Raw genomic sequence first — 15,286 nt, 5'->3', positions numbered from 1 at the left:
TCTTCTGATCTTCTCATACTCACCCGACTTCTGTCTTCTGTGAGGGGGTGACGGCGTGGCTCCGGGAACAAGCAGCTAGGCGCACCAAGTGATCGAACCCTCTGGAGCTAATGGTGTCCAGTAGCAGAGAAGCAGAGCCTTGAAACTCACAGAAGTAGGTCCTGCTTCTCCCCCCTCACTCCCACGCTGCAGGGAGCCTGTAGCCAGCAGGTCTCCTTGAAAATAAAAAAACCTAACCAAAAGTCTATTCCAGAGAAACTCAGGAGAGCTGTGAGTGTCCAGTCAGTCCTGGGCACAAAGTCTAACTGAGGTCTGGAGGAGGGGCATAGAGGGAGGAGCCAGTTCAAACCCAGATAAAGTCTTTTCAGTGTGCCCAAGCTCCTGCAGATCCCGTCTATACCCCATGGTCCTTTTGGAGTCCCCAGCATCCTCTAGGACGTAAGAGAAATTATAAATATCTTCTCTATATTATCATTTTTATGATATGTCAGGGGGTGTGCCTGCACATCCCTGCTATCTCTCTCTTTATATGGGGGTTGTAAACAGCGCCACAGCGCAATTGTCTTCATGTGGGTCACTCCCAGTGGGGCTGTAGCTTTCTTAAGTAATAAGTATTCAGATAACTGTGTGTCAGCTCAACCCTAAAAGGTTCAGGCGGTGGTGATGCGCATTATTTTAAAAAGTATGAAACAAAGGATAGGGTATAAAAGCGACCTTCAAATTTCTCAATTTCTATAAAATTATGGCTGACATATTAGATAAAAAGTATAACATGAATTTAGGCAGATATACAGTACCAAATAAAAGTATATTACAGAAAATTGCACAGAATAAATAAACAGCGGAAAGAGAAAAAAAAAGAAAAAATAGGATTTTAATTACCTACTGGTAAATCCTTTTCTTGTAGTCCGTAGAGGGTGCTGGGGTCCATTTAGTACCATGGGGTATAGACGGGTCCTTTGGGAGACATTGGCACTTTAAGAGTTTAATAGTGTGGGCTTGCTCATCCCTCTATGCCCCTCCTACCAGACCCAGACAGTGGTGAGATTCACACCAGCTCACACACAACAAAAAAGGAAAGCCAAGCTAACCAACGGCTGAAACAACAATACTGAAACTAAGTAACAATGCAGGAATACGAAGCATTGGGCGGGCACCCAGCATCCTCTACGGACTACGAGAAAAGGATTTACCGGTATGTAATTTAAATCCTATTTTCTCTTACGTCCTAGAGGATGCTGAGGTTCATTTAGTACCATGGGGATGTACCAAAGCTCCCAGTACAGGAGTGAGCGTGCTGAGGTTCCTGCAGAACAGATTGACCAAACTTTAGGTACTTAGAGGCCAAACTATCGAACTTGTAGAACTTAGCAAACGTGTTTGACCCAGACCAAGTAGCTGCTCGGCAAAGTTGTAAAGCCGAGACACCCCGGGCAGCCACCCAGGAAGAATCCGCTTTACAAGTAGAGTGGGCCTTAACAGATTTTGGACACGGCAAGCCTGCCGTAGAATAAGCATGCTGGATAGTAAATCTAATCCAACGAGAAATCGACTGCTTAGAAGCAGAACACCCAACCGTGTTGGGATCATAAAAGGACAAATAAAGTGTCCGACTTCCTGTGACGAGAAGTTCTCTTCACATAAATTTTCAAAGCCCTCACAACATCCAAGGACCTTGAGGTAATTGAGGAGTCAGTAGCCACTGGCACCAATATAGGTTGGTTGATATGAAAAGCTGACACAACCTTTGGAAGAAACTGCTGACGCGTTCTGAGCTCAGCCCCATCTTCATGGAAAATCAAATGGGGACTCTTGCATGACAATGTCCCCAATTCTGACACACGTACAGCAGATGCCAATGCCAACAGTGTGACCGCCATCCAAATAAGAAACTTGAGGTCCACCTCCTACAAAGGTTCGAACCAATCCGATTGCAGGAACTGCAGCACCACATTAAGATCCCAAGGTGCCGTAGGAGGCACACAGGGTGGTTGGATGTGCAGAACCCCTTTCAAGAACGTATGAACCTCAGGGAGGGCAGCCAATTGTTTCTGGAAGAAAATGGACAAGGCCGAAATCTGGAATTTTATGGAGCCCAAGCGTAGGCCCACCTCCACACCAGCCTGCAGAAAAAGGAGAAACCGTCCCAGTTGAAACTCCACCGTTGGAAACTTCTTGGATTCACACCAAGACACATACTTTTTCCAAATTCGATGGTAATGTTTAGACGCAACTCCCTTCCAAGCCTGAATTAGGGTAGGAATGACCTTTTTCGGAATTCCCTTCCGAGCAAAGATCTGGCGTTCAACCTCCATGCCGTCAAACGTAGCCGCGGTAAGTCTTGATAAGCAAACGGCCCCTGTTGAAGAAGGTCCTCGCGAAGAGGAAAAGGCCTTGGATCCTCCAGAAGCAACTCCAGAAGATCCGCGGACCAAGGCCTCCTTGGCCAGTCCGGAGTAATAAGGATCGCCTGAATTCTTGATCTTTTTATTAGCTTGGGATGAGTGGAAGTGGAGGGAACACATACACTGACTGGAACACCCACGGAGTTACCAGTGCGTCCACCGCTACTGCCTGTGGTTCTCTCGAACTGGAGCAGTACCTGCGAAGCTTCTTGTTGACGAGAGAGACCATCATGTCTACCTGAGGAACGCCCCATCGGCTTGTCACCTCTGCGAACACCTCCGGGTGGAGGCCCCTTTCTCCTGGATGGAGATCGTGTCTGCTGAGGAAGTCGGCTTTCCAGTTGTCCACTCCCGGAATGAAGATTGCCGATAGCGCCACCGCGTGCTTTTCTGCCCAGAGGAGGATTCTTGTTACTTCTGACATTGCCGCTCTGCTCTTTGTTCCGCCCTGTCGGTTTATATAGGACACTGCCGTTACATTGTCCGACTGAACCTGAATGGCCTGATCTTGCAGAAGATGTGCCGCTTGTAGAAGGCCGTTGTATATGGCCCTTAGTTCCAGAATGTTTATCGGAAGGATGGATTCCAGACTTGACCACTTTCCTTGGAAATTTTCCCCTTGGGTGACTGCTCACCAACCCTTGAGACTTGCTTCCGTGGTTAGAAGGATCCAACCTGCAGCCCTCAAGTAGGTGAGAAATTTGCAGCCAAATGTGACTTTGGGAGGTTCAGGATCCACGCATGATCCTGGAGTAGTCGAGTTGAGAGCGCAATACTCTGCAATAACCTCTCCCTGGAAGATGCTTTTATCAGGAGATCGTCCAGATATGGAATTATGGTCACTCCTTGCCTGCGGAGGAGTAGCATCATCTCTGTCAGGACTTTGGTGAACACTCTCGGTGCTGTGGACAAGCCAAACGGCAGTGCCTGGAACTGATAGTGACAATCCAGCAGCGCAAATCTGAAATAATCCTGGTGAGGCGGCCAGATCGGAATGTGAAGGTACACATCCTTGATACCCAGGGATACTAGGAATTCCCCCTCCTCCAGACCTGAGATCACCGCTCTCAGAGTTTGCATCATGAATTTGAATTCCCTTAAGTAGGGTTTCAATGAGATTAGGTTTAAAATCGGCCTTACCGAACTATCCGGTTTAGGCACCACAAACAGGTTTGAGTAATAACCCTTGTGGTGTAGGTGAGGTGAAACTGGAACAACAGCATCTGTTTTGACCAATTTTTGAATGGCTTCATGTAGGATAGCACTTTCTGTCAGCGAAACGGGTAAGCCAGATTTGAAGAATCTGTGAGGTGGGAGTTTCTGAAACTCCAGTCTGTAGCCCTGGGTAACAATGTCTGTTACCCAGGGGTCTAGGCCTGATGACGCCCAGATGTGACTGAAATTTTTTAGTCTCGCTCCCACCTGCCTGATCTCCAGGCTGGGAGGTCCACCGTCATGCTGAAGGTTTTGAGGAAACAGAACCTGCTTTCTGTTCCCGAGAACCTATTGGTGCAGGTTTTTTGGATTATCCCCGACCACCCCTAAAGAAGGTGGAAGGGGATTTGGATTTTTAAACTTTTGCGGTCCGAAAGGACTAGAGTGTGGACGTAGGATAGGATTTCCTAGTCGGTGGAGCTGCTGAGGGAAGAAAAGTTGACTTACCCGCAGTTGCCGTGGAAATCCACGCATCCAATGCGTCCCCAAACAGAGCCTGACCTGTGAAGGGTAGGTTCTCCACAATTTTCTTAGATTCTGCATCCGCAGTCCATTGGCGTAGCCAGAGTCCTCTGCGTGCCGAGACTGCCATGGAAGTAGCCCTTGCATTCAGCATTCCAAGGTCTTTCATAGCCTCTACGAAGAACCCAGTAGAATCCTGTATGTGACGCAAAAACAAATCAATGTCACTCCTATCCATAGTATCTAAGTTCTCTAGTAATGTGCCTGACCACTTTACTATGGCTTTAGAAATCCACACACAAGAAATAGTGGGCCTTAAAGCCACGCCTGTAGCTGTGTATAGTTACCAGTTGAAGAACCTTTAGTATCAGAGGAAGTGGAGGGAACACATACACTGTAGTGAGCACCCACGGTGTTACCAGTGCGTCCACCGCCACTGCCTGTGGGTCTCTCGACCTGGAACAGTACCTCCGCAGCTTCTTGTTGAGGCGAGAGGCCTTCATGTCTATGTGAGGAACACCCCACCAACCGGTTACCTCCTCGAACATGTCCGGATGGAGATCATGTCTGCTGAGGAAGTCTGCTTCCCAGTTGTCTACTCCCAGAATGAAGATTGCTGACATCGCCACCGCGTGCCAGGAGGATTCTTGACAGCTCTGACATGGCAGCCCTGCTCTTCGTTCCGCCTTGACGGTTTATGTAGGCCACTGTGGTCACGTTGTCCGATTGCACCTGAACACACCGATCCTGTAGAAGGTGTGCTGCTTGCAGAAGGCCATTGTACACTGCTCTTGGCTCCAGAATGTTTATCGGGAGAAGGGATTCTTCATCCGACCACCTTCCTTGGAAGGTTTTCCCCTGATCGACTGCTCCCCAACCTCTTAGACTTGCATCTGTGGTTAGAAGGATCCAGTCCTGAACTCCGAACCTTCGACCCTCCAGAGGGTGTGGTAGTTGTAGACACCAGAGGAGCGAAATCCTGGCTTTCGGTGACAGACGTATTCTCTGGTACATGTGTAGGTGAGATCCCGACCACTGGTCCAATAGATCCAGCTGAAAGGATCGAGCATGAAACCTTCCGTCCTGTAGAGTCTCGTAGGAGGCAACCATCTTCCCCAGGAGGATGCACTGATGAACCGATGCCCGGGTAGGCTTTAAGACATCCCGGACCACTGATTGAATCACCAATGCTTTCTCCACCAGCAGAAACATCCTCTTCACTTCCGTGTCTAGGATCATTCCCAGGAAAGACAGCCTCCTTGTCGGCTCCAGATGAGACTTTGGAAGGTTCAGGATCCAACCGTGCTCCTTGAGCAGATGTGTCGTGAGAGCAATGGATCGCAACAACTTCTCCCTGGACGACGCCTTGATCAGGAGATCGTCCAGATACGGAATTATGTTCACCCCTTGCTTGCGGAGAACTATCATTTCCGCCATCACCTTGGTGAAGACCCTTGGTGCTGTGGAGAGGCCAAACAGCAGCACCTGAAACTGATCGTCCAACAGTGCAAACCTGAGGTATGCCTGATGCGGTGACCAGATGGGAATGTGGAGGTACGCATCCTTGATGTCCAAGGACACCAGGAACTCCCCTCCGTCAGATTGAGATGACAGTTCTCAGAGACTACATCTTGAGTTTGAACTCCCCGAGGTAGGGGTTCAGAGATTTTAAGTTCAGAATTAGCCGTACCGAAACATCCGGCTTCGGTACCACGAAAAGGTTCGAATAGTAACCTTTGTTCCACTGATGAGGTGGAACTGGAACAATGACCCTGGATACCACCAATTTTTGTATAGCTTCCAGAAGAATTGTTCTGTCTGCCGGCAGAGCTGGGAAGCATGACTTGAAGAAACGGTGAGGCGGGAGATCTTGAAACTCCAGCCTGTACCCTCTGGACACTATATCCAGTACCAAGGGGTCCAGGCCAGACGACAGCCAGACGTGGCTGAAATGCCGGAGTCTTGCCCCCACCTGACCTTCCTACAGGCCTAGCTGTCCACTGTCATGCGGAGGACTTTGGGGTATCAGAAGCAGGCTTCTGGTTCTGGGAGCCAGCGGGAGCAGGCTTCTTTCCTTTAGCTCGACCACCTCTGAAGAAGGTGTTCGAAGGCTTGTTCTTTCTAGGCCTCGCGGACCGAAAGGGCTGTGACGTAGCCGGTGCAAAAGGCTTCTTCGTAGCCGGTGCAGCCGAGGGGACAAAAGGAGACTTACACCCTGAAGGCGTGGCAATTCACGCATCCAGCGCCTCCCCAAAGAGAGCCTGACCTGTATATGGTAGGCTCTCCACACTCTTCCTGGATTTCGTATCCGCAGACCATTGGTGCAGCCAGAGACCCCTGCAAGCCGAGACGGACATGGAGGAGATACCCGCAGCTATGGAACCCAGGTCCTTCATGGAGTCTACCAGGAACCCTGCAGAATCCTGAATATTACGTAAAAATAAATCTACGTCACCTTTATCCATCGTAGTCGATTCCTCCTGCAGAGTGATTGACCACCTGGCAATAGCCTTAGAAATCCAAGCACAGGCTATATTTGGCCGCAGTATAGCCCCTGAAGCCGTGTAAATGGATTTAAGCGTAGCATCCACCTTGCGATCTGCCGGGTCCTTCAACGCGGTAGATCCCGGGACTGGTAATACCACCTGTTTGGACAGCCTAGAGACAGAGGCGTCGACTATCGGCAGAGACTCCCACTTTTTTCTATCATCTTCTGGGAAGGGAAAAGCAAACAAGACACTTTTAGGGATCTGGAATTTTTGCTCCGGATTTTCCCAGGCTTTTTCAAACATAGCATTTAATTCCTTAGATGCTGGGAAAGTGAGGGGGGGATTTTTACTGTCTGTAAAAAAGGCCTCCTCAACCTGCTCAGGAGTTGTGTCATTAATGTGTAACACATCTCTCACGGCCTCAATCAACTGCGCCCCCTTAGCAAGTGATGCCCTCCCCCTCGACACATCCCCATCACCGTCTGCAGGGCAAGAATCGGTGTCCATGTCATCCTGCATGATTTAGGCAAGAGCACGTTTGTGGGAATGTACCGCAGGGGACCCCGAGGAAGCAGTATCAAAACACACAACCATAGAGGATTGCAGTACCTGAGTGGCATGCTCATTTCTAGCAACCCTATGTGAAATCTGAGAAATAGTCCCCCTAAGAGAGGCTAACCATTCTGGCTCTCTAGCTGGGATCTGCGCTACAATGGTGCAATCCTGATTACATGGGATGGGATCTTCCTGGGAAGATAAATGCTCTGCTGCATATGAAACAGTCTCTAGACATGTTTTCAATATCACTCCAATCACCCCACATACACACAGGGTACTGGGCAGACAGAGTTCCCCCCACCAAGAATGGCAGAGACACACAGAGATTGGAGCCAACACACACACAGCGCTATTATAGGTATAGGGAGACCCCAAACCAGCGCTGACTGAGTCGCTTAATAGGTGATGCAGCCTTTATACAGCCTCCCCTCCCATCTACAACTCCCTGGTACCGTAGATAGCTGGAGGTGGTCTGGAGGGACTGTTCTTCCACTGGCAGGAAAATGGCGCTGAACGCTGCTGGGTCCGCTCTGAGGAGTAGCTCCGCCCCCTTAATGGCACTGTCTTCCCGCTCTTCTGAGATTATACTGGCCTGAGGATTTTGTGCTGGCTGAGATCCACAGACCCCGACAGGCTTGATTTGGTCAGTGTAGGGTCAGGTGCTGGCTCAGGGAGCCCCTCACAGCGCCGCACCAAAGTACTGCTGAGCCGTCCGGGAGCGCAGCCTACCCTTAAGCCGCCATCTTCACACTGACCCCCCGCTTGTAAGGGGGGACAGTGACTCACTCGCCACACTTCAGATCTGCAAGGGGGTGGCGGTTGGCTGCCGGGGTGAGCGTTCCCCTGTGGCGGGGCGCGATCTTTCCCCACTGGAGCTCAATGTCCAGTCAGCGGAGACAGTGGCTCAGACCCCGCAGGGCGGACACTGCTCCTCCCCTCAGTCCCTCGTTGCAGGCAGGCTGTTGCCAACAGCCTCCTGTAAAAAAAATATACTTTTTCTAAGAAAGCTCTGTAGAGCTTCCCTAGCTGTGACCGGCTCCTCCGAGCACATTTTCTAAACTGAGTCTGGTAGGAGGGGCATAGAGGGAGGAGCCAACCCACACTCTTAAAATGCCAATGGCTCCTGGTGGACCCGTCTATACCCCATGGTACTAATATGGACCCCAGCATCCTCTAGGACTCAAGAGAAAAAAGGAATACGGTGTACGGTCAGAGTGCATGGTCATGGGGGGGAAGGGACTAATCATAATAAGATATTCTTACCAATTATAATAAAAAACAGTTGCTGCTGAATTTCCTTTCATTTATACATAAAAATATAGTATCCTGGGAGGGGTAAAAGAAGGACGGTTCGGTAATGGTTCAATTACTTGTGTGGTTAAAACACAGCAGATACATGCATGAGATTTAGCTCTTGCAACTAAGAATAGAGTGCTCAGCCTTATTACTTCCACTTAGTATGTAAGGGCAGTCACGGAGACGCAGCTGTATTTTGCATGTTTACTAATTATATATATATATATATATATATATATATATATATATATATATATATATATAATGTATTTTATTTTTTTTATATTGAAGTCGTCAGGCACTAGACTAGTAGACTAGACGGATATATCATGAGGTTTAGACTGGTGTAATCTCTTTAGACAGTTTGTATTTACCAAGTAATCCCACAAACTGGGGCAGAATTAAAAAGGACAGATGGGGTGTCAAACAGATATAAAAATGGAAGGCAGGAGGAGAGACACACAAAGAAATTCTACACGGCATAAAAACTAATATACATTATCAGGAAGCAACCAATGAATACATCCACGTGGAGGAAACTGCTGGCCTGGTAGATGGTGGCACACAGAACGGGGAATCTAGTTGCTATTCAGTAACAACAGGCTGCAGGGACAGGTTGTGACATTAATACATGTTGATCACCATGTGAGCTGAAGAATAGGATATCGAAAGATGCCACAAAGAATGTAACGACCGCCTGTTTATGCAAATCCACCATGAGAAGGCAGTATATAGTTGGAGTATAGGATAGCCTTGTATGATGTCTGACTTACGTAAAGGTGAAGAAAAGTGTTGTAGATCCCACTAGGAATATGGTTGCTGCAGCCACAGGGATGTACTTGCTGGGTTTGAATGACTTGACAGTTCCTGCAGGCATCGTGAAGATGGAAGGATGGCACTAAGGGGTACAGCATATCCCCACGCAGCACTAGTAGGCGATGGGAGAAATATACACAGGAAGGACTGAAATGAGTTAGGGATGAAACAAAATTTTGGAGCCAGGGAACTGTACCAATCCTATTAAATATTTCTCCACATGGTAAATAGAAATCGTAGGGCTGAAAATCAGCTCTTAATAATTTGGGGGCTGTTTATAGTGAAAGCCTCCCCTCCTCCAAATCTCCAGAGTGAGGGGAGCAGACAATGTTTTGCAGCTCTGTGCCCCCTCCCGCTATTAGTCTGTCTCCCTCCTTGCAGTAATCCCTTGGTAATCCATGTGGCTGATGACACTGGGGGTGGGTGCTCAGTCTGTTCTCTCTGGAGCTTCACTCCTGGATTAATCCACAACCTGTAAAGAGAATAAAATAGCAGCATAGTAAATAAACAAGCAGTGAATATCATAAACCATTATCCACAGACATTACATTTTATGTTTTCCATGTGTAACAGCACACCGCAAAATAAATGGTCCTTGTATTCAATCACTGCATATTTGACAGGGGATTTTAATTACATACCGGTAAATCCTTTTCTCGTAGTCCGTAAAGGATACTGGGGTCCACATTAGTACCATGGGGTATTGACGGGTCCACTAGGAGCCTTGGACACTTTAAGAAATCAATACTGTGCACTGTGCACTGGCTGCTCCCTATATGCCCCTCCTACCAGACTCAGTCTAGGAAACTGTGCCCGAGGAGACTGACATACTTTGAGAGATATAAAAAGGATAGTGGTGAGATTCCGAACCAGCACACACAACTAGAGGAAAGCCAAGCTAACCAAAGATTCAACCAAGAACAGCAACCGCTGAACCAAGAATACTTAACCAAGTAACAGTGCAAGAAGAAATGAAGCACTGGGTGTGCGCCCAGTATCCTCTACAGACTACGAGAAAAGGATTTACCGGTAGGTTATTAAAATCCTATTTTCTCTTACGTCCTAGAGGATACTGGAGTCCACATTAGTACCATGGGGATGTACCAAAGCTACCAAACAGGGTGGGAGAGTGCTGAGGTTCCTGCAGAACTGATTGACCAAACTGAAGGTCCTCAGCGGCCAAAGTATCGAACTTGTAGAACTTAGCAAACGTGTTCGAACCTGTCCAAGTAGCCACTCGGCAGAGCTGTAAAGCAGACACACCCCGGGCAGCCGCCAAGAAGAACCCACCGACCTAGTAGAGGTGGCCTGTACTTTAGGAACCGGCAATCCTGCCGTAGAATAAGCATGCTGGATAGTATGTCTGATCCAGCGAACAGTAGACTGCTTTGAAGCAGGACACACCATTTTCTTGGGATCATAAAGAACAAACAGCGTGTCAGACTTTCTGTGACGAGCTGTCCGCTTCACATACAGCTTCAAAGCCCTCACAACATCCAAGGACTTTGAGGTAGCAGAGGTGTCAGTAAGCACCGGTACAATAGGTTGTTTGATATGAAACGAAGACACCACCTTAGGAAGAAATTGCTGACGAGTTCTGAGTTCAGCTCTATCTTCATGAAAAATCAAATAGGGGCTCTTTTAAGACAGCTCCGCCAGCTCCGATACATGCCTTGCTGAAGCCAAGGCCAACAGTGTGACCGTCTAAAAATAAGATTTTACTCACCGGTAAATCTATTTCTCGTAGTCCGTAGTGGATGCTGGGACTCCGTAAGGACCATGGGGATTAGCGGCTCCGCAGGAGACTGGGCACAACTAAAGAAAGCTTTAGGACTACCTGGTGTGCACTGGCTCCTCCCACTAAGACCCTCCTCCAGACCTCAGTTAGGATACTGTGCCCGGAAGAGCTGACACAAATAGGAAGGATTTTGAATCCCGGGTAAGACTCATACCAGCCACACCAATCACACCGTATAACTCGTGATATTATACCCAGTTAACAGTATGAAATATAACTGAGCCTCTCAACAGATGGCTCAACAATAACCCTTTAGTTAGGCAATAACTATAAACAAGTATTGCAGACAATCCGCACTTGGGATGGGCGCCCAGCATCCACTACGGACTACGAGAAATAGATTTACCGGTGAGTAAAATCTTATTTTCTCTGACGTCCTAAGTGGATGCTGGGACTCCGTAAGGACCATGGGGATTATACCAAAGCTCCCAAACGGGCGGGAGAGTGCGGATGACTCTGCAGCACCGAATGAGCAAACTCTAGGTCCTCCTCAGCCAGGGTATCAAACTTGTAGACTGTTGCAAAAATGTTTGAACCCGACCAAGTAACAGCTCGGCAAAGTTGTAAAGCCGAGACCCCTCGGGCAGCCGCCCAAGAAGAGCCCACTTTCCTCGTGGAATGGGCTTTTACAGATTTAGGGTGCGGCAGTCCAGCCGCAGCATGTGCAAGTTGAATCGTGCTACAGATCCAGCGAGCAATAGTCTGCTTAGAAGCAGGAGCACCCAGCTTGTTGGGTGCATACAGGATAAATAGCGAGTCAGTTTTCCTGACTCCAGCCGTCCTGGAAACATATACTTTTCAGGGCCCTGACTACGTCCAGTAACTTGGAATCCTCCAAGTCCCAAGTAGCCGCAGGCACCACAATAGGTTGGTTCACATGAAAAACTGATACCACCTTAGGAAGGAATTGGGAACGAGTCCTCAATTCCGCCTTATCCATATAAAATACAGATAAGGGCTTTTGTATGACAAAGCCGCCAATTCTGACACACGCCTGGCCGACGCCACGGCCCACAGCATGACCACTTTCCACGTGAGGTATTGTAGCTCCACAAATTTAAGTGGCTCAGCCCAAAGCGACTTCAGGAAATACAACACCACGTTGAGATCGCACGGTGCCACTTGAGGCACAAACGGGGGCTGACTATGCAGCACTCCCTTAACAAAAGTCCGAACTTCAGGCAGTGAAGCCAGTTCTATTTTGGAAGAAAATCGATAGAGCCGAAATCTGGACCTTCATGGAACCCAATTTTAGGCCCATAGTCACCTCTGACTGTAGGAAGTGCAGAAATCGACCTAGCTGAAATTTCTCATTTGGGGCCTTCCTGGCCTCACAGCACGCAACATATTTCCACCATATGCGGTGATAATGGTTTGCGTTCACTTCTTTCCTAGCTTTAAATAGCGTAGGGATAACTTCTTCCAGAATGTTCAACCGCCATGCCGTCAAACGCAGCCGCGGTACGTCTTGGAAAAGACAGGCCCCCTGCTGCAGCAGGTCCTGTCTGAGCGGCAGAGGCCATGGGTCCTCTGAGATCATTTCTTGGAGTTCTGGTTACCAAGCTCTTCTTGGCCAACCCGGAACAATGAGTATAGTTCTTACTCCTCTCCTTCTTATTATTCTCATTACCCTGGGTAAGAGAGGCAGAGAAGGGAACACATACACCGACTGGTACACCCACGGTGTTACCAGAGCGTCCACACCTATCGCCTGAGGGTCCCTTGACCTGGCGCAATATCTTTGTAGCTTTTTGTTGAGGCGGTACGCCATCATGTCCAGCTGTGGCCTTTCCCAACGGTGTACAATCATTTGGAAAACTTCTGGATGAAGTCCCCACTCTCCCGGGTGGAGGTCGTGTCTTCTGAGAAAGTCTGCTTCTCAGTTGTCCACTCCGGGAATGAACACTGCTGACAGTGCTAACACATGATTTTCCGCCCATCGGAGAATCCTTGTGGCTTCTGCCATCGCCATCCTGCTTCTTGTGCCGCCCAGTCGGTTTACATGAGCGACCGCCGTGATGTTGTCTGACTGCATCAGCACCGGCCGGTGTTGAAGCAGGGGTCTAGCCTGACTTAGGGCATTGTAAATGGCCCTTAGTTCCAGAATATTTATGTGTAGGGAAGTCTCCTGACTTTTCCATAGCCTTGGAAGTTTCTTCCCTGTGTGACTGCCCCCCAGCCTCGAAGGCTGGCATCCGTGGTCACCAGGACCCAGTCCTGTATACCGAATCTGCGGCCCCCTAGAAGATGAGCACTCTGCAGCCACCACAACAGCGACACCCTGGCCCTTGGAGACAGGGTTATCCGCCGATGCATCTAAAGATGCGACCCGGACCACTTGTCCAACAGATCCCACTGGAAAATCCTAGCATGGGACCTGGCGAATGGAATTTCTTCGTAAGAAGCTACCATCCTTCCCAGGGCTCGCGTGCATTGATGCACCGACACCTGTATACGTATTAGGAGGTCTCTGTCTAGAGACGACAACTCCTTGGACTTCTCCTCCGGGAGAAACCCTTTTTATCCTGTTGTGTGTCCAGAACCATACCCAGGAACAGTAGATGCGTCGTAGGAACCAGCTGCGACTTTGGAATATTCAGAATCCAGCCGTGCTGATGTAGCACTTCCCGAGATAGTGCTACTCCGCGAACAACTGCTCCCTGGACCTCGCCTTTATAAGGAGATCGTCCAAGTACGGGATAATTATTTCGGCCATTACCTTGGTAAATACCTCTGTGCCGGGGACAGACCAACGGCAACGTCTGGAATTGGTAATGACAATCCTGTACCACAATTTTGAGGTACTCCTGGTGAGGAGGGTAAATAGGGACATGCAGGTAAGCATCCTGGATGTCCAGTGATACCATGAAATTCTCCAGGCTTGCAATAATCGGCCTGAGCAATTCCATTTTGAACTTGAACCTTCGTATATAAGTGTTCAAGGCTTTCAATTTTAGAATGGGTCTCACCGAACCGTCTGGTTTCGGTACCACAACATTTTGGAATAGTAACCCCGGCCTTGTTGAAGGAGGGGTACCTTGATTTCACCTGCTGGAAGTACAGCTTGTGAATTGCCGCCAGTACTACCTTTCTCCGAGGGCAGCAGGCAAGGCTGATGTGAGGTAACGGCGAGGGGGAGTCGCCTCGAACTCCAGCCTGTATCCATGTGATACTATTTGCAGAACCTAGGGATCCACCTGTGGGCAAGCCCACTGGTTCCTGAAGTTCCCGAGACGCGCCCCTACCGCACCTGTCTCCACCTGTGGAGCCCCAACGTCATGCGGTGGACTCAGAGGAAGCGGGGGAAGATTTATGATCCTGGGAACTGGCTGCTGGTGCAGCTTTTTCCCTCTTCCCTTGTCTCTGTGCAGAAAGGAAGCGCCTTTGACCCGCTTGCTTTTCTGAAGCCGAAAGGACTGTACCTGAAAATGCAGTGCTTTCTTAGGCTGTGAGGAAACCTGAGGTAAAAAAATTTCTTCCCAGCTGTTGCTGTGGATACGAGGTCCCAGAGACCATCCCCAAACAATTCCTCACCCTTATAAGGCAGAATCTCCATGTGCCTTTTATAGGCAGCATCACCTGTCCACTGTCGGGTTTCTAATACCCTCCTGGCAGAATGGACATTGCATTAATTCTGGATGCCAGCCGGCAAATATCCCTCTGTGCTTCCTTTATATCTAAGACGACGTCTTTAATATGCTCTATGTTAGCAAACTATTATCCCTGTCTTAGAGTATTAATATTATCTGACTGGGTATCAGACCACGCTGCAGCAGCACTATTTATGCTGAGGCAATTGCAGGTCTCAGTATATAACCCGAGTGTGTAAATACAGACTTCAGGATAGCCTCCTGCTTTTTATCAGCAGGCTCCTTCAAGGTGGCCGTATCCTAAGACGGCAGTGCCATCTTTTTTGACAAACGTGTGAGCGCCTTATCCACCCTAAGGGATATCTCCCAACGTGACCTATCCTCTGGCGGGAAAGGGTACGCCATCAGTAACTTTTTAGAAATTACCAGTTTCTTATCGGGGGAACCCACGCTACTTTACACACTTCATTCATTTGATGGGGGAACAAAACACTGGCTGCTTTTTCTCCCCAAAAATAAAACCCCTTTTATGTGGTACTTGGGTTCATGTCAGAAATGCGTAACACATTTTTCATTGCCGAGATCATGTAACGGATGTTCCTAGTGGATTGTGTATATGTCTCAACCTCGTCGACACTGGAGTCAGACTCCATGTCG

The 15,286-nt window shown here is 48.7% G+C and overlaps 1 protein-coding gene across 3 annotated transcripts in view; it reads right to left on the bottom strand.

Moving 5' to 3' along the window:
• ZDHHC5 (zinc finger DHHC-type palmitoyltransferase 5) overlaps positions 1-15,286 on the bottom strand; it is a 295,308-nt gene that overhangs the window by 209,354 nt on the left and 70,668 nt on the right. For all 3 annotated transcript variants that reach the window (XM_063958464.1, XM_063958462.1, XM_063958463.1), the window contains exon 2: positions 9,199-9,713. In XM_063958464.1, coding sequence (XP_063814534.1) covers positions 9,199-9,302 — 104 coding nt within the window. In that variant the 5' untranslated portion in view covers positions 9,303-9,713. The remainder of the gene's footprint in view (positions 1-9,198; positions 9,714-15,286) is intronic.

The sequence above is a fragment of the Pseudophryne corroboree genome, chromosome 3 (assembly GCF_028390025.1).
Source record: "Pseudophryne corroboree isolate aPseCor3 chromosome 3, aPseCor3.hap2, whole genome shotgun sequence".
Taxonomy (NCBI): Eukaryota; Metazoa; Chordata; class Amphibia; order Anura; family Myobatrachidae; genus Pseudophryne; species Pseudophryne corroboree.
Note: the sequence above shows the minus strand (reverse complement) of the source record. Positions and strands in the feature narration are given on the sequence as shown.